The sequence below is a fragment of the Pipra filicauda genome, unplaced genomic scaffold (assembly GCF_003945595.2).
Source record: "Pipra filicauda isolate LSUMZ 115617 unplaced genomic scaffold, ASM394559v2 scaffold251_size2273266_pilon, whole genome shotgun sequence".
NCBI lineage: Eukaryota > Metazoa > Chordata > Aves > Passeriformes > Pipridae > Pipra > Pipra filicauda.
The window spans coordinates 1407711-1435609 of NW_024104367.1; the positions used below are offsets into that span (position 1 = coordinate 1407711).

Below are 27899 nucleotides of genomic sequence, written 5' to 3' on the forward strand. Positions count from 1 at the left end.
ACAGTGGATATAGCTGAAAGATGTCGAAGGAAAAACAAAGAATTGCTGCTTTTTTCTTCTGCTTTTGAACATCAGCATTAGCTGAAAGGATAAGAACAAGAAAAATAAGCTCAGTAGGGAACAAACAGGGACATTCCAACGTGACTTATGGAAATAACTGAAATTATTGACTGTCTCTGAAGGCTAAAGTGATCATTCAGGGAAAAAATACCCATTTCCTCTCTTCCTATATTTGTTCCTAATTTGAAATCACAAACCTAATGGTTTTCTCAAAGTTTCACCCTTAAATCTGCATCCTTAAATGTGTAATAAGATGTTGACATCAGAGAAATGCAGAAAGCCTTGTGGCACACCTGGAATGTTTGCTGCTGCTTCCCTGTGGCATCTCTGTGTTTATAACAGGCAGGGACACCCCAAAAGTCAGCAACGTTCTGGCTCTTAACACAGACCCTGAAAATACCAGCTTTGTCATGGGGATAGTGGTTGAAATTGTACATAACACCCTGACTTTCTGTGGGCTTGAGATAGTCAAGTGAATGTTTGCAAGGTGAGTTACAGCAGGATTTAATGCAGGCTGTGAAAATGGCTTGAGCTTGAAATTCATGAGATGTTTACTGTCTGATGTGAGATGTGTTATGGATAATTTATGAACTTAAGAGTGTGAAATAAATTCTTAATTTACTTTTCACCTCCAAATCACAAAATTTCAGAGGTTGGAATGGAGATAGTTTGGTCCAACTCCGCTGCTCAAGCAGGACCAGCTACAGCAGATTGTTCAGGACTGGGTCTGGTTGTGATTTGAATGTCTCCATGGATGGGGATTCCACAACCTCTGGGCATCCTGTTGCAGTATTCACCCAACTGTGTAGTGCAAAAACTTCCTCTTAATATGTAAAAAGGGAGTTCCTGTTTTTTCACATTATGTCCATTAAAGCAGTGTTGTTTGTCAAGGATGCAAGTAATCTAAAGTATTTTATTTATTTTAATAATTGTAATATTTGAAAGTATTTTAAGTCTTGTAGAAGAATTATTACACCAGAACCAGTGAAAGAATCGAACTCTGAATTTTTATTGTATTTTTTATAGATTCTAATATTTTTAAACAGATTTGATAGATTTTTACAGGTTTGAATTGAGATGGACCAAGTTTTAACCCATAGATGTCGATGCCTTCAAGCCTGAGATGGGGATCAGAATGTGGAGGTTGAGCAACAATAAAATTTCATGGTGTCTACAAAGGACGACGTGAAGTCACCGTGTGAATAATTACAGCTTGGTTCCTTGTAGCATGAACCTGTTAACACTGTGTTGTTGGCTATCTGCCAACACTAATATGAGGAACTGTTGTTTGGGTTTTTTTAATTTTTTTATTATATTATCAAACTGCTGATGTTGAAGACATTATTGGCATTGAAACTATTTCCCATATGAGCCGACTTGACTTTAGTATCAGTTTATTAATCAATTTGTAGCTAATTGATTTAAATATTTTTTAATGACTTTTGACTATCTCGTTAGTGGAAATGATTTAATTTCCAAGTACTCAGAGGTGGTGGTGAAACGTGACTTTGAACTTTGATTGTGCTACTGGAAGTCATAACACTGGCTTTGTTCTTGATATAGTTAGCAAATGTGGGGATCTGTCAGCAGGAGTCACACTGAGCAGGAAATGGCTTCTAGAAGGATTTAACTTCCCTCAGCCTCAGGTGCTCCCACCACAGTAAAGAAAATCATCTGAACAATAACGCGCCGTAGTCTGGTAACAACTGCAGCATCTCAGCAGACCCACTCAGGATTTCTAGGCCAGGGCTGGTTTGCTTTTCTCTTCCCCACAAGCTTGGAATAATCCTTCACAGGACTGAGAAATCCATGTTTTCTCTGAAGGGCGAGCACTGGAGATCAGTATGGAAGCTCCAAGGCACGCTGGCACACGTGTTCATGTACAGGTTTGACCACACTTGATTTCATACCACTGGCCTGAATGTGCCCCAGCTCGGTTTTGCCACAATATCCAATAAAATACAGTAGAATTAAGTCACAGAATCATAGAGTGGTTTGGGTCAGAAGGGACCTTCAAGACCATCTTGTTCCAACCCCCAACCATGGGCAGGGACACCTTCCACTAGACCAGGTTGGCCTGTCCAATCTTGAGTACTTCCAGTGAGGGGCATCCACAGATGTGACCTGTTCCATTGTCTCAAAATTTCTGACCCATTTCTAATCTAAATCTGCCTTCTCTTAGTTGACTGTAGCTTGTTTCTGCTCCATGGTAGCACACACTGCTTTTCTGTTTAATACCAAGAGAACTAAAGCTGCTCATTTAAACTGAGGTCTGTAATGGCAGGATTACACGCCAGTCTGGTTTGAATTTAGAAAGTCCAAATAAGCATCCTGGTCTTGTCTGAGCTTTCTTTGTATCATAAAACAACCAGGCAGCTCTTGTGAAGTAGTTGTTTAACAGCAGCTGTGTTTTACAAAGTTTTGGCCTGGGGCAGAGTTTTACAGTCACATTACAAGCTCAAACCCAGGGGCTAGTTTTAATGGGAACGTTAATAGGTCCATAACCAGAGATATGGCATGTGTGTCTATACCTCAAGCTATCAAGTTTATTGCTCTTTTTGTGCTTCATAAAGTAAGCATTGGGATTTTTAAAGGAAGTTGTAAGGAACTGAAGGAAGACTTGCTTTTCTAATTTTTCAGAGAGGGTTGTTTTGCCTTTAAAAACCTCTGTGAAGTAAAACTTTGTAAAAATTGACCCTTTACCCAGTACTATCAGTCTGATGTTTAATTCCACAGTTTCCCCTCAATGTAATGAATATGGAAAAAAGTATAATAGTGTTTTGCCTGTCCATTGAAGTTATGTCTTGTAAGAGCACTTCTCTGTGTAGGAACTGGTGTCTTGCATCACTTTTCTGCTCCAAAGGGATGTAGATTGTCCATACTAAGTCTGTGGTGTTCTAAATGCTTGTTTTGGTATTTCCCTGTAGCTTTTCTCCCTGTTCTTTTTCAACCACATAAAACCTGATGAATATGTGTATGAAGTAGATGGAGTATGGTGAATTAATATTAAAGCAGGCATTCTTTTGGTTCTCCTCTATGAAAGAATGACTCATCTCACTTTGGTTTGTACCAAATTTCCCTGCTGTTCTCATATGTAAACTTCAAATAAAGCTCAGTGGTTTCATTAGTGACCTTGAGGTAGGGGAGGATGTTCTGAAGGAGGTAGAACATCCTGCACAAGGTCAGTGGCTTTGTCCGAGCCTGAGAACCAATTTCATTCTGAGCAGTTGTACTGTTGAAGGGCTTCATTTGCCTGAATGTGTCCTGGTGAAACTCGCTGTGGGCCTTGGGAGTGAACCCGTGGCTATTTTAACCTTAGAAGAAAGGAGCCCCGCAGTCAGGAGCTTGTATGGTCATGTCATCTTGGTCTTGAGCTACCATGGGGGAGATTTTTGTACCTGTTTCAGCTTTAAAGTCAATGTTTATATGAAAACAGCTGGCAGGCTCTTTTGATGAGAAGTCAAGAGTTGCTGAGAGGCTCTGGGCATTTTCAGATCTGTATCTGTTGGGGTGGGGTGGGGAGGAGGAGAGGCTTCAATGTGAGCATAAGGTTGGCTTAAGATGTGTGTATTGATAGCCAGAAAAAAGGAACAATAAAGCTGTAGTGGTTTCTTGAGTTTTCAGACAGATATGAAACTGTGACAGGTGGGGGAAGTGTCCCTCAATGGTCAGACACTGGGGGAGTGTTTGGGAGAAGTCTCCTTGATTTCTCCTACCATCTTCCCTGAGGGCAGGATGTTACAGGCCTTTTGTCTGCCCATTGTTAAATTCTTACAGTTCTGTTGGACAAATGCAATTCAACCATTTATTCAAGAGGTAAAGACATCCTGCCCAGATGCGCTGTTGCTTCCTCTTTATCTGTGGGCTGAATCAGATAGATGATGCTTAAGACCTCTAGTCCTGTTTTAGCCTCACAAATGTTGTCATCTACGGTCTTTAGATTTCAAGCCCTGATACTGCTGGTGTTAATTCCTGGTAGCTGAGCTCGTGGCGTGGTTTGGCCTTGCTGGTGTGAGGACCAGCTGCTGCTGTGGGGGAGGATGCTGTCCCCTCACTCCTCACCCTGACCACAGGCTGCTTCTGCTGCCCTTCCTATCTGGCAGCTTCGGGCAGCCATGGTATAAAACTAAGCCAGCCCTGAAAAACAAATCACCGGTTGGTTTTTTTTTCCCCTGATAGTTTCCTGAAGCAGAGCGCCGTGGTGGGTGGCAGGTTGGTGGCTGAAGCTCTGAGGGGCAGCCAGGCATTACAGGAGCTCAGCTGGGATCAGGGATCTCTCTCTTGCCTCACTGTGAAGTAAACCCAGGGCTCAGGCGTTCAGTTTACTACCAGAAAGGCGTTTGGAGCACTGTGCCAAAAAGATCAAGTTTAGTTTATTTTTAACTTCTCCACATTTTCAAAACTGCCTCTCCACTGGCTGCTCACTGTGAAGAGGAGGAGGTATGGAAAGCTCTGTGCACTTATCCAAGCCCTGGAGCAAAGCCCTGCAGTTCTTTGCGCTCTCCAGCCAGCAGACTGGAATGATGCTCAAGACTGGCAGGCAGGAAGAAGGTACTGTTTGCTCTTTTTCTCTTGGACTGCATTGATTTCACAGACACCATCTGCTTGTGGCTGACTAATTAGGAGCAGTAGCCAAGAGGCAGTTTTCTTCTCTTTCCTTTGAGATGCAGACTAATACCAAGGCATGCCTTTTGCCACCAGAGTTGGAAATCAGCGTGGCTGAAGATAAAACTTGTTCAGGAGTGGATGAGAGGAAGGTCAGGAGTCTTAATGCTTCCTCAGCAAAGAATGAATTTAGCTCTGGTCACACTGATTCCCCAAATAACACAAAACAAGTGATGTGACAGTGTCTTAGCCTTCAATAGGAGAGCCTGGTGGTAGTGTGCGTTTTTGTAGTGGAGACGTTCCTTAAGACCAGACTTGGCAGATTTTAGGGATGGAAACTCCTGTTAAAACTGGAAGGTGCTATTTGGTCTTGAAGGCTTTGTCAGGGACCTGGGTTAAGTCATTGGGAAACTAAAAGAAGAGGTTTGCTTCAGATACCACTTTTGTAAATGATTGTATTGTTCAAATTCAGATCATTTGCTCCAATGGGGTTGCAGTTTCTTTGGTAGTCATCTGGATACTTTTTATGTTTGTAGATACATAACTGTTTTAGTTGCCTTCCAAAAAGGCAAGGAGTCTTTATGGTTTTCCAGTAAAAGCCTTATATAAATCAGTGTAAAATCCAGGTATAACTAAAATGTATTCCTTTTTTGTTTCCCTTTTCTAGAATATGACAGATACCTAGCATCCAGCAAAACCATGGCAGCAGCTTACCTTGATCCAAACTTGAATCATACACCAAGTTCGAGTGCAAAGACGCACCTCAGCACTGGGATGGAGCGTTCCCCGGGGGCCATGGAACGAGTCCTGAAGGTTTTCCACTACTTTGAAAACAGCAGTGAACCAACTACGTGGGCCAGCATTATCCGGCATGGAGATGCTACTGATGTCCGTGTAAGTCTGGGTTTAGCATTCTTGTGCTGTCTTTAGGTTAAGTTTGAACTTAAAAAATGAGAGGTAAAAGTCTGGAAGCAAACAAACTCAAAAGTTTCGTGGTTTATTTTAAAAGAATCTTTACCTGTTGTATTTTGTGAGTAACTTCAGAAGCTTTAAGTGGTACCAACCTGCCTTGAGAATAAAAAACCTTAATGATTATGTATTGTTCTAAAGAAATGAGAATTCTTATTTTGAAATTTAGAACAGTGGTTGTCAGTCTAGATGCCACTACTGATGTCTGTTAGTTGACTTTTACCACTTTATACTCCCCAAAAGCCTGTGTGACACCTCATGGCAGGAATGAGAGCTGGGACAAAGATGACATTAAATTGCACTTCTCATGTTTCAGAAAATAAAATTTGTATTTAAATGTAAGATACGTGTGCATTCACACATTTAAAATGTTTAAATATAGTTTGTACATCACTTTAAAAAAATATTGTTTGAAAACTCATTACCCCACAGTGTTAGAAAATTAAGCTGAAGGGCTCTTTTGTCCCCCAATAAGTCCATTTGTTCCCCTCCTCCCTGGTATTTTCATAATGTTGTCCTTCAGTTCATCTATGGAAAACAACAGAAGTTGGGATTTTTTAAAGAGTCAGTATCTGTAATCTTAGAGGTATGTGGAAATGTTATGTATGCATGGAAACACTGTTTATTCTGAAGCATCTTTAATGCTGAGATATATACTTACCTTTTACTACATTTATTCTTTCAGTTTTTGAGGTATTGCAGTATTTAAACTGAAATGAAGCTCAGTTTAACATGTCAAAATGCTTTTGTGGTTTGCTTGATTTTTAGTTATCCTCCAAGAGCAGAATCTTACATGGTGGTAGGTGGTGTGGGGGTTGTTTTCTGCTGTGAGGTTCTTGCTGTAGAAGCAGGTTCCCATCTGCTCCTTCCTTCCAACAGTACTTCAGATCCACTCCAAAGACGAGATGCTGCTGAAGGGAGAGAGTTGTCAGAGTAAAGGTGACCTGTTGTCTCCTCCTGCCCACTGGAAAACCAAGTAAAAAAAAATACTGAAGAGTTTTGGATGTTTGCTCTTCCTTTTCTACTGTTTGTTTCCATGACTGCATATGCTCAAGACCCAAGAGCATTCCTCAGTGGAACAGGTCTTGTGACCTTGATCTTACACCTGTGAAATCCAAGGATTTTCATTGGCGATGATCAGGAAATCTGTCTCTTGGCAATTCAGTAAGCTCATATCTCTATTCAGGGATAATTTGGTGAGCAGACAGATTAGGGGTACAACAGGAACCTTTATCATCAAACTGCATACACTTATTTTTACATGGAATAGGGGTTTTGGGGTTCCACTTGAAACATTGTTGCTCCCTGGCTTAATTACAATGGTTTGATATATCTAATCTGATTGATTTATTTCATAAAGTGTATTACTTGGTACAAGGAGAGAAAAACTGTGTCTCAGTGTTTTTAACCTCGCAAACCTCTCCTGTGAGTGGATGTCCGGGGGTCCTAATGTGGTACTTGAAACGGAGGCTTCTTTTTCTGAAGAAGTGTGTAAAACCTGAAAAACAAAAGCAGAGATCAAATCTGTTTTTTCCAGCTCAAAAATACCTGTGGTTATGGACTTTAAAGATACAAAACTTACACTCCCTGTAAGAAATTCCATGCTGAGCTCAGTTTGCATTTACATTCTTGCTTTAAGCAAGAATATGTCTTTTTTGTATAAAAACAGGATCAAAAGAAAGGCAAGTAGCAGTTATTTGAGGCTTGCCTTAATTTTTAATTCTTATATGTACATTTAATTGGGTGGTTGTTTCCAAAAGAAATTTGATTTTTGTGTTCTTCTTTCCTGATAAAGAAGCTGATGGGAAGCTGTTAAACTTCCTTCTTTTAACAAATGGTGTTTCTTTTTTTATTTTGTTAGACTGGGACAGTGACTGTTGAATGTGCAGGTACTCCATAGTAAAGGACTGGCATTGATGTATTACCATGACATTTATTTTAGAAACAGTAAACCCTTGTTGGAGTACAAGCCTACATTCCATTGGAATGACTGCTGTTCGACCAAGCCGAATAATTTAAGATTAAAATAGCCTTGAAGGTTTTTTTGCCTTAGTTTTACCCCCTCCCTCCTTTTGTGGAGGAGACAGAGCTTCCATTTCTTCTGAATTACAACCTGAGGAGGAGACTGGAGCTAGGTTTGGCCTTTGGCTTGTTTCCAAGGAGCTTTGAAGGGATATTCAGAGGTGAATGTCTTTGAGACAGTTCTGCAATTAAAAGAAAAAAGGTCTTTTAAGACTCTTCCCTGGTCAGCACAGCTGCTGGGATGATGGCAGGGGGAACATTTCCAGTACTCAAAGGAAGTCAGACTTGGTCTGAAATCTCCAGAAGAGCCAATTAAAGGTACTTCTGCTGCTAAAGCAGAGGGCTTCATGGAAAGTACTAATATCAAGGGAAAATAAATCCTGATTTGTGGTTTGAAACATCATCTGTTTCTAACAGAGTCCACTTTGTGAATGGAAAGGGGGTGTTTGACGGTCAAAGAAGTGAGGAAAAGGGCCTTTCACTACTTCCTAAGAGTAGATTGGAAACAGTGCTTTAGCTGTATGCCTTATCCACAAATCCTTGATCATGAGAGGAAACCCTTTTCATTAAAACTCATGTTATTAAGCTCATAGGAACAGAACTTGGCTTTCTATAGGAGTCTGTTAAGAGTCCAGACTGTGATTTCCTTACTGTTTGTCTTAAAATACCTTTCACCAAGACAACAGTGTGGCTACACGAAGGCTTTGCTTTGAGGAGAACTTTGGCCTATGGTCCTCTCTGCTTATTCTGGATGGATTTAGTCCCTCAAGGACAGCTGTTTCCTTGGAGGGATGAAGGCTGTAGTCTGCAGTGGATGCAGAGGCAGCTTCTCAATTCTGGGAAATGCTTTCTTGGATTTCAAAGAACTGGCATGCTCTCTTCACCTTTTTCTCCTTTGGTATTATGCTACAGACACGCTTCACTTCCAGAAGAAAAAAAAGGCTTTTATGAATGTGCAAACAGTGGTGTCCTCCTGTGAATGTGTATGTAGACAGACATGCATTTTCCAGGGAAAGAAAGGTTGTTTATCTTCCCTGTTTATCTTGGTATGACTTCATTTGGATGTGTTGTCTGGGTGCATATGCACAAGGAGGGATTTCCAGGCTTTGGGCTTGGAGAGAATGCAGGGCATGCTCTGCCCTGCTCACAGCCCCAGGTGTGGCATATGAGGAGGTGGGTGTTGCTGAGATGGAATTTCTTTGGGCTCAAGGGCACCCTGAAAGTAAACACTGCCACCACATCTTGATCAGCACTTGGAGTAAATCACCTCTCTGTTTTCAGAAGTTGTGGTTGAAGCAGAATTGTAGCCATATTTGACAAAAAAAAAAAAAAATAGTGCTATGCATTTAGAAGATTTGAGGAGTGGGAAGGGTTGGGATTTTTAGAAAAGGCGTTTGGAAGCCTCATGTGAGTCCTTACTGGGTGGCTTTTGGTGAAGTGCAGATCTTCTATATGGTCTTGCTTTCCCACCCCAGAGGTGCCCAGCTTGCATCCATTACACCTTCTTTTAAATTTCTAGCCCTTAAAGCTTGTCCTTGATTCTTGACTAGTAGCTGTGAGATGTAAAGGTGGCATTATTTATATGGAAGTAATAACCACAAATCTCAAACCAGGTTATTGCCAGACATGCATCCTACCATGATCCTCATACAGGTTTATTTTCTTCCAGTTTTGTTACACTGTCTAAAACATAAACTGGATAGAGACAACATTAAAACTTCCAGCTGTCAGCTTTGTCCTTATTTCTGGAGTTAGAGAGAAGTGTGGTTGAACCAGTAAGGGTACAATGTCCAGGGCTCTCTGAACCTATTCATAATTTGGATGTCTTTTTCTTCCTTTTCTATCCAGTACCACCCCAAAATGTCAGCTTCTTTAATATTGACAGAATAAGAACTCAAAAAGCTGAATAAAAAAAAGAAAAACATCCTTAGCTAAGGGTAAGAATATATCTAACCTTAAAAAAATTGACATGCTTTGGCTGTGTCCGATCCCTACATCATAGTAAAAGACCAGAGCTAGTTCATCAACTTCCCTATCCACCTGCAAAATCTTACTTTTCACAGGTAGAAGGTATGGGTGCAGGATTGGAAGGTTGTGTATTCCAGTCTGTTCCCTAAGTTGAACTTTTTAGAAGGGCTGAAGCACATTCAGCTGAGTCATCTCTAAAGTAGTTTATTCAACTGCATTGCTGTGTTAGTATTTCTTGGTTGTTTTTTCCTGTTTGTTTCCCATTCAATCCATGCTGTACTTTTACCTTGTAGTATAAGAGACCAGAGTACTCGATTGGAGATGCAGTTTGTGGTGGAGGAGTGGAAACATTGTGTAGTGCAAAGGTCTACAATTCAAATTTATCCTGGTTAGACACGTGTTTCTTCTGGCAGCTGTGCCAGCTCCCTTCTTGCTGTTTGTTTTCTTGTGCTACCACCGTAGTTGTGCTGGCATAGGTGGTGTGTGACTGTTTGGCAGACTCAGTCCAAGTTAAAATGAATGCTTGTTTTACTGTTGCCTTTAATCCAGATCAGTTCTGTAATCTTGTTAGCTGCATCGTCTTGCAAACTGACACAGCTGAGGAGGCTGGGGGAAGAAAGGAAATCCCTGTTTATGCTGGCACTGTAGTATGCACCGCTAGTGAATAGAGTATTAAAGCTTTATTGATGAGCAGCATTCCTGTTTCCAGACATTTCCCAAGAATGTTGCCTGTTCTGAAAAAGGCAAGAGATTTGTCAGTCCAGCCTCAGTCACAGAGGAGACTTAACTTCCAGCCACAATTCCACCCGTTCACCTTCATCTCTGTCCTCCAAGTCTGTCCCCCTTTTTTAAACCCGCCTTATTTTGACCCAATATCTGGACAAAAGGTCCCAAAAGCCTACTGTGGCTAGTCTGGAGCAGGGCTGGTCTACACCATACTGGTTCTGGTTGACCAGATATCCAGCAGTTGAACTCACTGCTTCCCAACTGTGGAATGGGCCAGATGTGCTTTGTTGCTGCTCAGTTCCTCCTAAACCCACCAGAAGCCTGAAGAGTTATAGGAGAATGAGCATGTGGTAGGGCTGCTCTAATGTATCTGCTGCTGTCTGTAAAGGAGATGCAAGTGTATTCCTCAGAAAAGGTTTTATCTATGGGATTTCTCTTTAAAAATAGACTCATGATAATACAGTAACAGGATGAGCAGATTGGTCACACCTGTGGAAAAAGTTCTGTGGAAAAAGTCTGAGCAGTAGCAGGACTGCAAACCATGCCAGGTTAGTATTTGTGGTGAAGTTTGCTGTATACAGCAATGGTTACATATTCAAATCTAATTTCTATGTGTATATAGTAATATATGTGCTTTGAGGTAGTGGAACTATTTGATGTATAGAAGCAGACTGGAATCCACTGATTCTAACATCAACCAGATGTATGTAAAAAATGTATAAAATCATTCCTGATCTAGTATAAGAGCTAGAAAATCAGTACAATTTACATCCCTTCCTTCCTTCTCTCCTCTGTGTGCCTGCTTTGTACCAGGTGAACAAGGCATGGTTGTACTGTTAGTTTGGAGGTGCCTCCCTTCTGAGAACCTGAAAAAAATATAAGGACTCAAATGTAAACAGTAGAAAAAAGGTGTATGGTACTGTGATAATCTATCTGATTATAACAGACTTGAGCTTTAGAATTCCTGTTTTACTTGTGCAGAATACTCTTGATAGCCTTGGGTGAGATGCACATGCAAAATAGCATTTTAAAACCAATATAAATAGCCCTCTGATGTTTTTTTTCAGAAGACACCTAGATCTGTAGATGATTTCAAGTGAACAGCACATCCTTCATCAGTACTTAACCATACAAGAACTGGACCCAAGGGAGCTCTTAGACTTTGCAAGTGCAACTGAGGATAAGGAATAGTGAAATACAGAATCAGAAAAATCTGGGTTGGAAAGGACCTTTAAAGGTCATCTATTCCAGCCCTGCTGCAATGAGCAGGGACATCAACTAGATCAGGTTGTTCAGAGCCCAGTCTAGCCTGGTCTGAATCTTTCCAGGGATGAGACATCCACCACCTCTCTGGGCAACCTATGCCAGTGTTTTACCACCCTCACTGTAAAAAAACTTCATAATATCTAAACTCAACCTACTCTATTTCAGTGTAAAGCCATTCACCCTTGTCCTGTTACTCCATGCCCTTGCAAAAAGTCCCTTTCCAGCTCTCTTGGAGCCCCTTTAGGTACTGGAAGGGGCTCTAAGGTCCCCCTGGAGCCTTTTCTTACCCATAACGAACAACCCCAACTCTCACATCCTGTCTCTGCAGCAGAGGTGCTCCAGCCCTCTGATCACCTTTGCAGCCTTGCTCCAACAGGTCCTTGTCCTTCCTGTGCTGGGGACTCCAGAGCTGGATGCAGTTCTCCAGGTGGGGTCTCACCAGAGGGGAATAGAGGGGCAGAATCCCCTCCCTTGATCTGTTGCCCACATTACTTTTGATGTTAAGCTCTGGAAAACTAAACTTACTGTCAACATTTCAAACACTGTTATGTTTATTTGGGAAGTGTGCAGTAGGATCAGAAAAGTGCTAATTCATCCAAGAAGACTGGAAAGTAGGGCTGTACCAGCTCTGCTCTGTCAGTCCTGTTGGCATGTGCTTGGAGGGTTCCCTATGGAATTATGTGTGGGTGTGGAGAGGTGCTTGGGATGACAGATGCGAGTATGGCCTGATTGTGAAAGGCTCTGAGGCACTTGAGTAGATGAGGTGCTTGAGCCGAGGGTGTCTCTGGACTGGAAAGGTGACAGGACCCTGGGCACACCAGCACAGCCTCTGTTCAGGTGGTATTTTCAATATAAACTTGTAGGGTTTCAGTGGCAGAGTCCTGTTCATCCTGATCAGTTCCCCAGTCTAGTTTATCATAAAATATAGAAACTTGTTTGCTGGATCAGCACCGGAGAAAGCACCATAATGAGAAAAAGATGCATGTGGGCTTTTCTCTTTGAATGTCAGACGTGGTGTTATCTGAGGACAAGCCAGCTTTTGGTGTTGTGAGCACGCTCTAGAGTTTTCCTTTAGAGAAATTTTAAGTTAATTTCCATCAGAGCTGTGTCATTTACTTTTGTCCAGTTTTTCATTTAAGCTCCCCATATAAATCTCTCATCAGGAGTTCCAATACTTGATATAGATAGTGTTTGACATATTTGAAGGGCTGCACAAACATTAGCACACTGTCCCTATATCAGAGGAGCTCCTTAAAGACTTTTTCTAGTACAAGAAACTTTCTCCTTCCTACTAAATAAGGAAATTAGGTTTGTAGTCACACTGGGAGTATATTATTCCATCTTCAATTTATTCATAGTAGCACATCAGCTCTGTTAATTTACAAGCAAGCAATTCATTTTCCCTCATTTACAAAAGGATGAGGTAGTATTGGTACATACTGGGAGAGCCCTGTGCCTTTTGACCTTTCTCTGGTCTTGTCTTGATTTTTCAACATTCAAATACACTCTACTGTAAATGGGTTTTTTGCCACGTTCTCCTGATTTAGGACAAATATTAATTTTCAAATTAGCTGTGTTGAATATCTGTGGGTTCTTTAGACAAATGAGTAAAAATGAGTGCTATCGAGTTTTCTAGCTGTAGAAAAAGCTTTTTCTTCTTCCCTCTGGGGTAAAGGGAGGGAAAGGTGACCTATCTGTTGTTGATAGGAAATTCCTCTGGGGGCTTCCCACTCTCTCTTGCTCAGCTCTATCAGCCTATTTTATGTTCAGGATGTAAATGTCAGCTTTGGAAACCTAATTAAAGTCAATGTGATTATGGTAAACAGCATTCAAGGGGCCCGTGATTGTGTGACTGCCTTGCAGTTGTAGGGAGTTGCCAACAGACACATGAAAACTCCTCAGAGGAATTTATGGAGGTACCCCATTTACCCACAGTGAAATCTCATTCTGGAGTAGGTTTCTGCTGGAGTTAAGCTCCAAGACGAGTATTCTGGCTGTGATTATTTGGAAGTCAGAAGTTTGTAATCCAGGGTGAAACTCTGGTGTTCCGTACCTGTTTTTTTCCACTCAAGAATGCATCTGAGGAGCTTCCTGAGCTACCAGGCGGGTTGGAGCAGAGTCTGGAGAGATTTTGGATTTCTTTGGCTGTGCTTCCAGTTCAAGCGCTGTGGTGACATGTCTCAGCAGGATGCTGTAGACACTATTGTGCAGTGGTTAAGCAGTTAAATTGTTTGTCTGGAAACTTGTGATTAAGCATTCTGATCACTGCCACAGAGAACATCAGGCTGCTGCTGGCAGGGCTCCTCACAGTGCCACTGTGGAAGGCAGAGAGGTTGTCACCCATCCTGGAGTGATGGCAGTGGCTTTGTTTGACATTCCAGACGTCTCCACTGGGTCTGTGGAGGATGTCCAGGGCTTGAGGATACTGAACATGTTGTTTAGTACTGATCAGGGTTAAGTGCACTGACCTGGTGATGGCTGCAGTGCCAGTGCAAGTCTTGGAGATTAATCTTGGACTGTTTGGAAAGAGCAGCCAGATAAAACAAACCCTGTGGTGCTGCAGGGGAACTCGCTGTCCTGTGTGTGTGTTGTGCTGCTGGGTTCTTTTGATGGAAGGTGTGCCTCTAAATGTTTTAAAATTCAAATTCTCTGGTTTATTAAAAAAAAGTTAAATAACCAAATAGATGTTTTACTTGAGAGGCCTCCCCTGCAAACCAAAGGAGTGTCTTAGTTTTAGTGTCTTAATCACCCAATTTCCTTATTTCTCTGTTTTTTGTTTCTGGCTGTGGTTTGATAGCATCTGGAGTGATCTCTGTGGCTTTCCTAAACAAGAGAGGAGCCACCGAAAGTGTTTGTTTCACATAAAGCATCACTTCTTCTTTCCTGAGAATACATGACTTCTTAGAATATGTTTTCAAACACTTGGACTTGACCTCTTTTGCACCCATGCTGCTGTCTCCTTAGTGTTTGCATTGACTTTTTCTTGATTTGCTGTATGTACTAATTATTACTAATTCTTTTCTTGGGGTGATACCAACTACCTGGCCAGAAGGGATGGTGTACCCTTCCTACATAATGTTTACCATCATTTTGATTCTGTGATAGGTTTAGCATGGATTGATGAAACAAAAAGCATAGAGGCTTAAAAATCTCCCTCACTGTTAGTGGGAATTAGGACATCTGGCTTCTTCAGTCCTTATAAAATCCCAACCTGAAGATTAGAGAGAGTCTGAGATGTCCGACTTGATTCTTTCCTGAGTAAACACCAATGGTTTCAGCTGAGCCTTATGCATCAGTAGCTTCAGTGGTTCAGGGTCATAGATAATTTTGCCCTAATTTTTTTCCTTTCCAAGGCTGTTTCTTATCACAGTAGACATAATATCATTTAAGAACGTGTGCCTCCGTTTTCATTATCAACTGACAGTGTCAGAGACAGGGGAAGGGATGGATTTCCAAAAAGAAATGCTGTACGTTACGTGCTCTGTGCAGGCTGCAGGAAGAGATGGAAATGAATGAATCTCTTCTGTTTGCATGTTGAAAAGCTGGCAGCATTCCCCTTGGATGAGAGCTTGTCTGCCAAAATGTTAGGCTTTACTAACTAAGCAGAGATTGTGCCTTGGGTGAAGAAGAGGTTAAATGTGTCTCTCTGGCTTCTCAGAGCTCTTGGTGGTTGTTGTGTGTTTCCAGGGATACAGGCAACTGTTATCCTTTGTAATATTAGATACAAAGACCCTCAAATGCAGGCAAGAAACAAACTTAACCAATTTACATTTAATTCAGATTTAAAGCGGTTCACTGACCTGATCATAGACCTTTGGAATTGCTGGGGAAGGCTGCAAAAAGTTAACTGCTTTAAGAGGAGACAGAATGAGTAATTGGAAGAGTTTCACTGAAGGCTGATGAATGACAAACAATGCTTGGCTTGGGAAATCCACTGGGATAAAAATAGTCTGAGGTTAGGAGAGCACTTGGGAAGTGCCCTGTGTGCTTGCCTGGTGTCACCTCTTTGCCTGTTGTCGGCTTTAAAAAATTTTGTTATACATTTCACTGCATTGCTTCTGGAAGATTATTTAAAGGTTGCAGTTTGAGATGTGTGAGCTGATTTAACAGCTTGATATCACCTCACTAACAGCATGATTCCACTCCTACATGTGTCATCTTCCCCCTCGATTCAGATTTAGTGCTTCCTTAATTGTCTTTTTTTGCTTGCTTAATTTGCAGAATCAGGGTCTTAAACAACTTCTTTGGGATATAAAATAACAAATTTTCAGAAGCAGTGATAGAATCATTTAGGTTGGAAAAGATCTCTGAGGTCATCAGGTCCAGCCATCAACCCGGTCCCCACCACGTTCAGCACTAAGCAGTGTCCTCAGGTGCCATATCCACGTGTTTTTTGAACACTTCGAGGAATGACTCCACTGCTTCCCTGGGTGGCCTATTTCAATGCTTGACAACCCTTTCAGGGAAGATATTTTTTCTGATATCCAATCTAAACCTCCTCCGGTGCAACTTTAGGCCCTTTCCTCTGGGAGAAGAGGCCACTTACCTGGGAGAAGAGACTGAACCCCCCACCTGGCTGCAGCCTCCTTTCAAGGAGTTACAGAGCATTAAGGTCCCCCCAACCCTCCTTTTCTCCATGCTAAACACCCCCAGCTTCCTCAGCTGCTCCTCACCAGGCTTGTGCTCCAGACCCACAGTGTCATCCTATAAAAAGCCTTTTGCCTAACTCACTCCAGTATCCCACCTTGGGCTCTTGTAGAACTTCCAACTGACTCACCTGTTGATGTTTTCTGCACTTCTGAGCAAGAATCAGCAGCTTGTGCATCATCGTGGGCTTATATGTGTGTGTGTGTATCTGTATCTCTGTGCACACTCACACATGAGCATTTTCAGTAGGAAGTTTTCAGGCCATTACAGCCTCACACGCCAAGGGCTGTGAATTCCTGGCAGAAGTGTCTGGGAGCAGTGATACCCTGTGCTCCTGCTGAGCCCTGAACTCTGTACCGAAGGGGATCTGCCACCTTGCAGGGAGAGGAACCTTCCCTTCACTGGGCTGTGAGGCAGCCCTTGGATCTCCTGCTGGCTCCCTAATCGGGATAAGATCAGGACATGCTGCACCTGCTCATCCCTGCTCCACTAACACGTTTGATTTTTGGGTACTGCGTTTTAGACCTGTTGAATGTCTGACATGGAAGGGAAATGGCACCTGTTGAGGTTTTATTTGAAATGTTCCTTTCTTGGGCAAGAGATCCTCAAACTCTGAAATTTACCTCAGGGCATTTGTTTTGTTTAAAGATCTTGTCAGATAATTGTCTTTTGCATCGTTTTATAAGAGATCTGTGCTGAATTTCAGGAGAAAATGAGTGGGAGGAGCGAAGGAAACAAGGGGCTGTGGTGTGACCTCCCAAATCCTGGCTGTTGGGGCACTAAAGAGATGAAAGTCTTTAGATTTTCCAATTCTAGTTGGAGACTGACTTTTAAAAGGTGATTTCTTTGAACAAATACATCCTGCTTTCATCCACAAATCTGCTTTTTATATTTTGGCTTTCATGTTATTCTGTTTTACATAGAGGAAATATGGCTTAATTCTGATAAAATGCACAGAAATTTATTTACTGATGTTTCATGAAGCCATACTGGTAAAACTTCAGAATTTGTAAATATTGTCTGAAATAGCAGCTTACATTTAAATATATTTAGTATTCTTAATAAAGGTGCTACCTGATTTATTGCTTAGTATTTTGTGTAGGGTATTACATAGTAATATTTTAAATGTTTAAAATCTCTATGCGTTGCATTTCACGGCTTGTAAGGAGTGTGTGTTTCTCTGTTTTAGGGCATAATTCAGAAGATTGTGGACAGTCACAAAGTGAAAAATGTGGCCTGCTATGGGTTACGGCTCAGTCACCTGCAGTCTGAGGAAGTTCACTGGCTACACCTGGACATGGGGGTGTCCAATGTGAGAGAGAAATTTGAACTAGCCCACCCTCCAGAAGAATGGAAGTAAGAGTATAAGTCTGTTCAGTGTCAAAAGTCGAGTCGTGTAACTCTTTTTGCCTTGTCATTACAAAATATTCTGTAATTTTTTTTATTAAGGAAGATCCTCTTGTGGTAGAATGGAGATGGTGGAACGGTGGGGGAAATAAACCCACCAAACTTTTCACTGAGAGCTGTAAGCGGTGTTTTGTTTGCTTTAAGGGGGTTTTGTTTTTATGAAGGGCTCCTGCAAACCGAAGAGAACTGAAGAGAAACCTGGGATTTAGAGAAAGCATAAAATAGGAACAGAAATCTCCTGTTCATTTGCCTTGAAATCTGCAAGTTTCGTCATCCTTAAAAGTTTTAGGACAGAAAAACTATTCCTTTTTATGGTATAAGCACACTGCTGCAATTTTAGCAGGATAAATCTTGTTATTTAAATAAAGCCAAAAAGATATTGTTAACTACTGGTGGTATTTGTGTGTGTATATATATATAAATACTTGTACATAGATATAAGTAGGAGAAATGTGATTTGAAAAGAGCGAAATGCAGTAAAAAATCAGTTTATGCCTCGACTGTGGAAAAACTTCAGTTGTTAAACTTCTTTATATTGAGACCCAGAGCAGTGAGTGACATCTGCCTTCCTTCTGACTGATCTTCTCAAGTTATACCAGGAGCATTGAACAATAGAAAAGGTCACTGCAGAATTTTGAGGTTTTTTTCATAACATTTGCTGAGATATTTTCATGATCTGGTTAGTTGCTTCCAAGAAGTGGTGTGACCTGGGTTTCTTCAGCTTTTTAGGAGGGCGAGCTGATGGTTCACATTCAGGAGAGGATGTGGGCAGGCGAGGAAGGAGAGAAACACTGTCCACTTTCCTGGTAGAAAGACAAGAGAAGACTAAAGTATATTTAAAACTGAAGTTTATTTGTGCAGAAAAACATAATAGTCTACCAGAGAGGACGGGGAGCTCAGAGTTCAAAATACTGTCAAACGTGACTAAACTCTCCTGGGAACACCAAAACTGGTGATTACTAGTTCATGGCAGGGAGGTTATGCATCTGTTTCTGTGGTTTATGTTCATAACCACAGTTTATGCAGAAGTTATTTTAAAGACTGCGCATACCTTCTGGAAAATTACTGTGAATAGTCTATACTTAATTTCTCTCAAATGGAGTTTTAGTCTAGCAGATGTCACAGTTGGCAATCTTTATTTATAAATTTTCTTTAAGGTCCCAGATTTAACAAATTCCACAAATTCAAAGAAATTAGGAACGTTTAAAAGCTGGGTTTCAGAAATGTTGCACGTTGTCTTCTGTGCGTGCTACATTTTATTGTTCCTGAGATGTGCATGGATCACAAGTAATTTTTCATTGATAATACTGTAAAATCACAGCTTGGAAAGGAGAAGATTCCTGAACTTTTCCAGGATAGTGGTGGTATCATGTGGTTGATAAGATGTGAATAATTTATGCTGTGGAAATTTGTTACCTAATGTACAAGTGTCAGTTCCATTTTTATTAGGCAGTACAACTCGCGTCATACACATTGCAGAACACGTTTAATTGGTTTTAAAAGCAAAGTTAGATATTGTTTTGAAGTTTGTGGAAAGGAATTGTATAAAATACTCATGAAAGAGCTGTGATAGGGTGTAAATTATTCAATACCTTTCCAAAGTGTCATTTAATGTGTTATCGAATCCATGCAGCGTGACATACCTTTTAAACCCAGAGAGATTTGCTGTGCATAATCAAAATGCTGCTGTCATATTTGTAATACCATAGCAGAGTGTCTAAGATCATATGACAGTACTTGTAGAAATATTTAGATTACTAAAGGGGAAGTAGTCTTGGAATGGTTCTTAAATGAAAAGCTTCCTATAGTGTTAATAAACCACTAAAATTGAGTCACATGTGGTTGTTTTTTTCTTTTTTTTTAATCATCTAAATTAAAAGGGTTTTATATTGACAGTGTTCAGAAATTAGAACTTGGAATTCTCCTGGTCTAATCCAGGTACTAGAAGTTACATGGATTATGAGTGGGCTATACACAAAAGTCAGCAGAATAAAATCCATATCCTGTACATGCAGCTTCTATTTGGTGCTGGTGGTGATCCTGCAGAAGATGAGTTAATGCAGGGAAGAAATGGGGTATTTCTTACCTGGAGAAGAGAAAGCTCTGGGGAGGCCTTAGAGAACCTTCCGGTAACTTAAGGTGCTACAAAAGAGCTGGAGAGGGACTTAGGACAAGGGCATGAAGTGACAGGACAAGGGGGAATGGCTTCAAACTGACAGAGGCCTGGTTTAGTTTAGATATTAGGAACTAATTGTTTCCTGTGAGGGTTTTGAGGCACTGGCACAGGTTGCCTAGAGGAAGTGTGGCTCCATCCCTGGAAGTGTTCACACCTCACATTTGCTTTTGTATTATAGTAGTTCAACCTGCTTCATGCTATAAAAAGGTTTGTATTTAGCATGAGATAGTTCAAACCTTTGCTGTCTTGTGGTGGATTTTTTATTTGTTTTAAATAAAAATCAGTAAAGACCTAGTGCTTTACTTTTTCTTACAAAGAAGAAAGATGGGCACTAAAGATCAAAAAGAAGCATTTTATTGCCTGTGTCTGCATCGTCACTGTATGTTTACTCTAGGAATGTTCATGCTAGTTAACTGTGTCAAACCAAATATCCTGTTTCCATTTTATTTTACTCTCTGGCTATGAAGATAATTCTGTCCAATATCACAAAATTTCAAATGGGCCTAAATCATGCTGCCAGAAATGATCAGAGTTGTAATTACTTGTTTGTTTGTAGTAGTTTGTTCAGGAAATAAGTCTTCTTGAGTCTGCTGTGGTTTATGTCACCCTGGGTAATACTGACTTATTTCTTTGAGCTGTGCAAGATTTAGCACTATAGAAGCATTGTATAATTTGAGTGTAATTCCATGTAATTGCTTCAGAATAACTGTAGTCTTCCAGATGCAGTCTGAGGGTTCTATTCATTACTGAATTGCAGTAACCCTGCTGCTGTTAGGTTTAACTTTCAGTAGCATAAACTGTAGCTGTTACTTAAACTTTTGCTTGTCTGAAGGCCTGTATACCTGTGCATGTGAGGTGATCCCAGGTGACAAGTAAAATACAAACAAAATCCCAGAGCTTTTTAAGGCAATAAAGATTGGAATTGGTTTGGTCTGCTTCAGGTTTCCTCTTAGCGTTTATGCCAGTAAGGCAGGTGTTAAACTCACATTTTTATTGAGGAAATTCCTCTTCACTTGTAATATTACTTTTATTTGAATGATTGGATCTTACCAAGGGCAAGGGGAGGAGAGGTAGAAGAGCCTTCCTCCATTAACCTTCATCTTTACCTCTGGGTACAGATGAGGATTACAGGTGGGGGAACCAGGGTTAGCAGGATGAGGGACTCTTAAATCATAGATAGCATCAACCCTCATCATTTTTTGCAATACTGAGCCTTAAACAGCAGTCACAGGTAGTTTCCTTTATGTCTCCAGAATTGCTGTGTGCCAGAGCATTGTTCCTTTTGCTGACCTTTTTTGCCTCACAAAGGAAATGCTAAGAGGTTCAAGAAACAAGTTGTATGTCTCGGAACACAGTGTGTTCCCCACAGGTTAGACACCTCCTGGTTCTCTAGTTAAGGTTTGTAAAGCAGGTCCTCGTGACCAGGTGACATTCCTGCTTTGGCTCTAACAGGTAGAAGACACCCCAGTGCTCAGCAGTCCTGGGCTGTGAGTTTTGGTAGCTGTGAGACAAAAGCCCTGGCACCACAGACACAAAGGCCAGACCACCTGCGGGACAGTTTCACGAGGGGGCTAAATTGATCAACAGCTCTGTCCCCCTCCTCTCCACGGTGTGTCTTCTCCCTTCTCTTGCTTCCAGTTATCCAGTCCTATGAGCTTTAATGCCTGTCTAATCCTTCAGTGAGCCGATCCAGTTCATTAAACTCACACAAGGCTTCTCCTTTGTCCGCCCCTTTTTGTTCCCATCTGCTCTCTTCTGGTTCCTTTCTTGTTGATGTGAACTGAATCAGAACCTGCTGGAGGCAACCTACATGGTTGGGACTGGTGGGATTATTTCTTTCAGTATTAAGAGTTGGGCCATCCTTTCTTTTTTGGCTCCACCAGCTGCCCAAGTAGTGCTTGTTACTCAGAGGGAAGCCCCCAGAACTGCTCAGTGATGTTCACTGTGCTGTGGAAGGGTCACTTCACTGTACCACTTGTGAACCATATGGATTCCCACCTTTCTGAGGTCTGAGTGGAGGCTCACTGTGTGTCAGAGTGCTTCTGTACCCCAGTATAGATGCAGAGCAGTTAAGTAGGATAGTGATCTTAAAGTAATAATTTATCAAAGATGAGGGAGGTCATCAGCAGCTGAGATACTTGCTCCAAAAGTAGACCTGGTTTGTAAGGGACTTGTCATTCTCATCACTTGGCTGCACTTCAAAGACAGGAAATTTAGAGGGTATTGAAATCAAGCCCATCCTTGAGCTGGCCTTTGGAAGTCATCTTCTTTATTCCCATAGGCCTCGTCAGAGATTAGGGTATAAATAGGTAATGAAGGTCACCCGAGGTGACTGTCCCAGCCAAGCTGGTTTGCTTTAACCTGATTTTCTCATGAGATCCTGTTGCAAAAAGCAGCACTTCTCACAGCTGCTCGGGTAAGAAGACAAGTCCCTTTAAAGGAGAGAGAGATTGCTTTTCCTCTTTATCCCAGAGAGTAATGGTGTTCTGCTTTCTAGAATCACAGAATTGTTTGCGTTGGAAGAGACCTCTAAGATTATAAAGTCCAGCCATTAATGCAGTGCTGCCTAGGCCACCACTAATCCATGTCCTCAAGTGCCACATCTACATGTCTTTTAAATCCCTCCCTGAGCAGCCTGTTCCAGTGTTTGACAGCCCTTCTCCATGAATAAATTTTTCCTAATATCCAGTATCCAATTTTGTAAAATCCAATCCAGTCTAAACTGCTCCTGGTGCAACATGAGACTGTGTTCTCTTGTCCTAACACTTGTTACCTGGGAGAAAAGAGACCAACCCCACCTGGCCACAACCTCCTCTCAGGTAGTTGTTGAGAGCAGTAAGGTCCTCCCTGAGCCTCCTTTTCTCCAGGTTGAACCCCCAGAGCTCCCTCAGCCGCTCCTCATCAGGCCTGTGCTCCAGGGGAGGTTTAGGTTGGATATTGGGAACAGTTGCTTCGCTGTAAGGGCAGTCATGCAGTGGAACAGGCTACCCAGGGAAGTGATGGAATCACCATCCCTGGAACTGTTCAAAAAACATGTGGATGTGGCAGTTGAGGACACAGCTTATTGGTGAAACCTGGTGGTGGTGCTGCATTGAGTGTTGGACTCAGTGATCTTAAAGGTCTTTTCCAACCTTAATGATTCTATGATTCTAAAATGCACTAGACCCCCTCAAAAAACTAAGCAAGTAATTCTTTTACACAGACCTGTTTTATTCCACATCAGTCTCTGCAGTGGTGTCCAGCTGTAGATATTAGTGGATAAGGCAGAGTCAGGCAATGAGGGAGGTTTTACTTTTCTGCAGGTGGACAATGTGCTCGTGCTGCCTTTTCTCACTGGCACGTAAATACCTGGAGGTACAGTTTGGCTGATATCTAAAATTTTAGGGAATAATTAGATATGTGTACTGTGTCATGGAACATACAGGCTGATGGGCAATAGAAGGTGATTTGTGAGCTTTCACAGGTTAGACTAATTTGTGAAAGTTTGTCTTAACTCTGACTTGGAATGTTTCTGTTAATACATGGCTGTGTTGTATCAGAGAATGGTTTGGATTGAGAAGGACCTTTAAGGATTGTCTACTCCAGCCCCCCTGCCATGGGTAGGGACACCTTCCACTGTCCCAGGTTGCTCCAAGCCCCGTCCAACCTGGCCTTGAACACTTCCAGAGATGGGGCAGCCACAGCTTCTCTGGGCAGCCTGGTGCAGTGTCTCATCACCCCCATCACAAAACATTTCTTCCTTATTATATTCTAAATCTGCTCTCTCTCAGGTGTTCTCAAACCTTCCCTGTATATCCTACAGCCTGAAGACTCTTTAATTTAAGAACATGTTTTCTGTGCAAAGTAATTATGAAATAAATTGCCATACTACAAAAAACATCCCTCTAAGTGTCCCTGATTTGTATACAGTGTGTGCATGCGTTTACAGTTTCCAAATGTTTCCCTTATTTTGACAGTTTCTGACAGGACAATTTATTTTCAAGGATTTCATAGCAAATAAGAACATTGCAACTTCTACTTGCAGTGGAATTCCTAAGCAGCACTTATTCCTAGTAACTTTTTACCCAGTCCCCATATAAATCTTGATAACAGGCAGCCAAATCACTTGCTGAAAAGTGTCCTGTTGAAGCCAACAGAGTGAAATGTTGTAATACGTGCTCTTATCATAAGTAGATTGTTAAATATACTTATTTTGGGAAGGACTGTAAAGAGTGTTATTTAGGATATGCTGTATTGGCACAGCCAAAGGGAGGGAGACATTTATTATCAGAATTTCATTGAAGGAATGTGTCAGAGGAGGAAGCAAGCAGTGTGTCAAACATTGTGGTCTGTTACCACAGGACAAGCAATAATACTAACTTTAGGGGTTGGAAGCAGAAGTTTAGGTTTGAGAAAGGACACTGATTTATGTAGTCATGGATCAAGGCTCATTGTGAATTCCCTCACTTGTGGTGTACTGTTAACTTGAACAGTGTGGCTGTCAGGTTGAAAACTGGTTTCTTGGGCTTTTGTGTGTGTCCTGACAATGAATAAGGGAGCAGGAAACCTCTTATACAGAGAAATCCCTTCAAAACCCATGGAAAATTCAGAGGTGAATATTAGAGATCACTCAGAGTAGGAGCAGAGTCCTGTTCCTTGTTCTGTCTGTAGGATGTGGCTCCCTGGGGAGTGACAGTGTTTGCCACTCTTGGAGCAGCAGATCAGTGTTTTAAGTACCTGCTTGTGATAACCAGAGATAAAAGCTGTTGCCAGAGGTCTTGTCAGTGGTTCTGGCAGCTCATCTGCTGTTGTCACCTAGTTGGGGCCTCCCTTCCCATGGATTTGGAGCTTTATCTGCTCCGAGTCTTGATGTTTCTGTCCTCTCTGAAGCTCTGAGAAGGCAGCAGGGCTCTGTTTGCTTCTGTTACAAAGGTCCTTTGTAAACATCTGTATGAAGTGTCAGGTACAGGTAAATTCCAGGTTAGTTCTCTTGATTACTCGGAGGAAATTTTGCACTACTTAGAAATTCTAAATTTGTTTTGATTTTATCCTTACTTTTAAGAAAGTTTGAAGGCATCTTTAATATGTGAGTAAATCTTAACTGTCATTTGTTGCTCAGCAGTTCTAATTCTCTTCTTTTTGCTTTTCAGATATGAATTAAGAATTCGGTATTTGCCAAAAGGATTTCTAAACCAGTTCACTGAGGACAAACCCACTCTAAATTTTTTCTATCAGCAGGTATGTTGAGTTCTACTACTTTGTCTTTTGCTGATTTTGCTCCGTTTGGAAGACTCTGGATTTGTTTTTGTGGGTGACACATCACTGTGGAAACAGAAACTGGAAAAAATTTAAGGTTGCATCCATAAAGCAGAAAGGGCAGAAAGCCCATGACACCTTTCTCCTTGGGAAGCAGTGAGGAATATTTTCCAAGGACAAGGTAATTGTGCAGTTGTCTTAACTCAGATAAAATTGACTGTTGTTCCACTGGCTTCTTACAGTTAATCACACTTTATGAAATTGTTGAAGTTCTTCATTTTTGCAAGCGTAAATAAGTGACAATTTCACTACAAACCGTCAAATATTCATTCTGCTTGTATTGTTAGGTTATTTTCCTGGTTTGAGGCTCTCTTATGGATCACTAGAACTGCATAATAGTCAAAGCTTATATAAATTAAGCACCTAAATTTTAATTTTGTTCAGTTAAATGATTTTAATCTGATTTTAGACTGAAAAGCTCGCTGTAAAACTTCATGAGGATGTCTTTTAGGGGCGTCCGGACTAGAATGGTTACCATGTTCCCTAACTGTAACAAGCACAGTTGTACCCACATGTTCCTGTCTTAGGTGAAGACAGGAATATTTTATTTTTTTTACTGTGTAATGCAATTTTTGTATTGATATATGATGGACTTCCCAGAAGACAATTCTTCTGCAGTGCTTCTCTGGACTTAGCATTGTAGTTTAACTGACCTTTGTGATATGTGGTTTCAGCCTAAAGATGTCTGGATTTTGGCAACTTTTTAGTACTGCCAGGGGTTCTTGTAGAAAAAACAAAATCATGTTCCTTATTCCTTTAGCAGGAAGTGACTTCCTTCATACTGGCTTTAAACACAGGAGGTCTGTGTTTCCCGTGAGGCAGAAGTGGGTGATGAGGTCCAAAATGATTTCCTGAACTCCATCACTTACCTGTTCCAATACTTGGCAAGCCTGCAGAGCCCTGTCACTTCTGCCTCAGAGAAGTGTTTCTTTCAGGCAAGGAATCTGAAATGCCACAGGAATATTTGTTAACATTCTAATTAAATTTGGAGATATCATTAGAAACAGATCAAGTGGCTCAGAATAGCAAGAAGGTTTGTGAAGGTGATTTGATAGGCAAAGCTGAGACCTGTGTGTGTCTGACAGTGCCCTGAATCCCAGTTCTGTTATAAAGTGAAGATCAGAGGTTCTTGTCTCCTTGCTCTGCACACCATCCCACTTATTTTCTCTTCCCCTTTTTTCTTCACCTTATCATGAGGTATTTCTAAATTCAGTTCTTTGTTTTGGGGTGCTGCAAGGTATTTGGGGCTCTGTTGTCATGGAAACCAGGTGCAGAACTTCTCAGAGCTGTCATTCTCTATCTGTGATTCTGTTTTGCTCCATAAACCTCACTTGGCCTCTTGGTTAAATTAGGACAATTACTTTTATCTGGTAAAGTGTTAAGGCAGCACCACTGACATATTAAAAAAAGGCAAGAGAAGAATTTTGGCAGTAACACTGTCATAAGCCAGACCTACAACAGAGGGGGGGTGAAAAAAACAAGGAGAGATGATTTTTCACATTCTGTTCCCGTGTCATTCATGCAGCATTTTAGCATCCTCTTTTGCTAACCACAGCTCTCAGTCAGACACATCATATTGTATTTAGGCAAGAAAAATGGAATGTACAGAAATTCTACGTGCATACGTAGATATCTTGAGCTTTCAAGAGCTAACTGTTAGAGATAATGAACATAGGACTAAGTTACACAGTTTAAAAAATCCAACAGAAAGTGTTCTGTTGGTCAAGTTGGTTTTTGTAGATGTGAAAGTCAAATAAATTGCCTTGTGTGTTATAAATGAGAAAAAAATGAGAAAAAGATTTTTTTGAGGACTGGATGCTGCCTGTGACTTTCTTTTCAAGATGAGACTGGGAACCTATTACTGACTTGGTAGCATCCAAACACATGTTGTCTGTCTTAATAAAAATGTACAGCATCACATTAAAAAGTTCATGGGGAAGGAAAAGAAACATGGTAACCTGTCACCTGTGGATTTTGGAAATGAAATTATTTTCTTGAATGTGAGCTGCAGAGCAGCAGCACTGTTGAAGGAGAAGCTGGAAGTTTTAATCCTCAAGTGATCTTCATCTTCCAGAAAGGCACAGAACATTTTGTAAGGATAACAAAATGTGACATTAATCGCTGTCAACAGACACAGTTTATTTACCCAGTTCACCCAAACCACAATCACCAGGCTGTTAAACCCCAAACTGGCACACGTCTGTGCCTCCACATGCATGACTTCTCCCATTCACTGCAGCGGGAGCGCTGCCCTGTGTAAATCCCTGCATTTCAGGCTTCTCATCTTGGACTTGATATGTCAAGTCGTTATTTTATCCTTGTTTTTGATTGTTTTAAGGATTCCTGTGACCTTTCTTTGCTTTTGCATATTCTTTATTTCCAAGAGTCTTGAACAGATCAAGACCCAGTGCCCGCGTTTGTGGCTCGACGTGCTGCGATCGCGGCGGTCGCTCTGCCATCTGCGGTGGGCGTGAGCTGCTCTAATTGGAAGTATAAAGCAGGGCACTTAATGAGACCTTTCACAGAGTGCCCCTGGTCTGCAATCTGTACAGCAAGGGATTAAAACCACTGTGTGTGCGGGGAGAAACCCACACAACTTGTTAATAACATCGGAATCAGTCCTGCTAACATCGGTGCCACGTGGTGCGCTGAAGGATCCTGTGCTCAGGCTGTGCTCAGAGATGGGGGAGAGGCTGATGTGTGGAGTCATTCCTCTTGACTGGAGGAGTTGTGTGTTCAGGTCATGTCATTTTAAATC

The 27899-nt window shown here is 41.4% G+C and overlaps 1 protein-coding gene across 19 annotated transcripts in view; it reads left to right on the forward strand.

Annotated features, from left to right (window-relative positions):
• PTK2 (protein tyrosine kinase 2) overlaps window positions 1–27899 on the forward strand; it is a 191037-nt gene that overhangs the window by 76537 nt on the left and 86601 nt on the right. For all 19 annotated transcript variants that reach the window (XM_027713070.2, XM_027713054.2, XM_027713052.2 and 16 more), the window contains 3 exons: window positions 5333–5559; window positions 17453–17619; window positions 24976–25063. In XM_027713070.2, the coding sequence (XP_027568871.1) occupies window positions 5365–5559; window positions 17453–17619; window positions 24976–25063 (450 nt within the window). In that variant the 5' untranslated portion in view covers window positions 5333–5364. The remainder of the gene's footprint in view (window positions 1–5332; window positions 5560–17452; window positions 17620–24975; window positions 25064–27899) is intronic.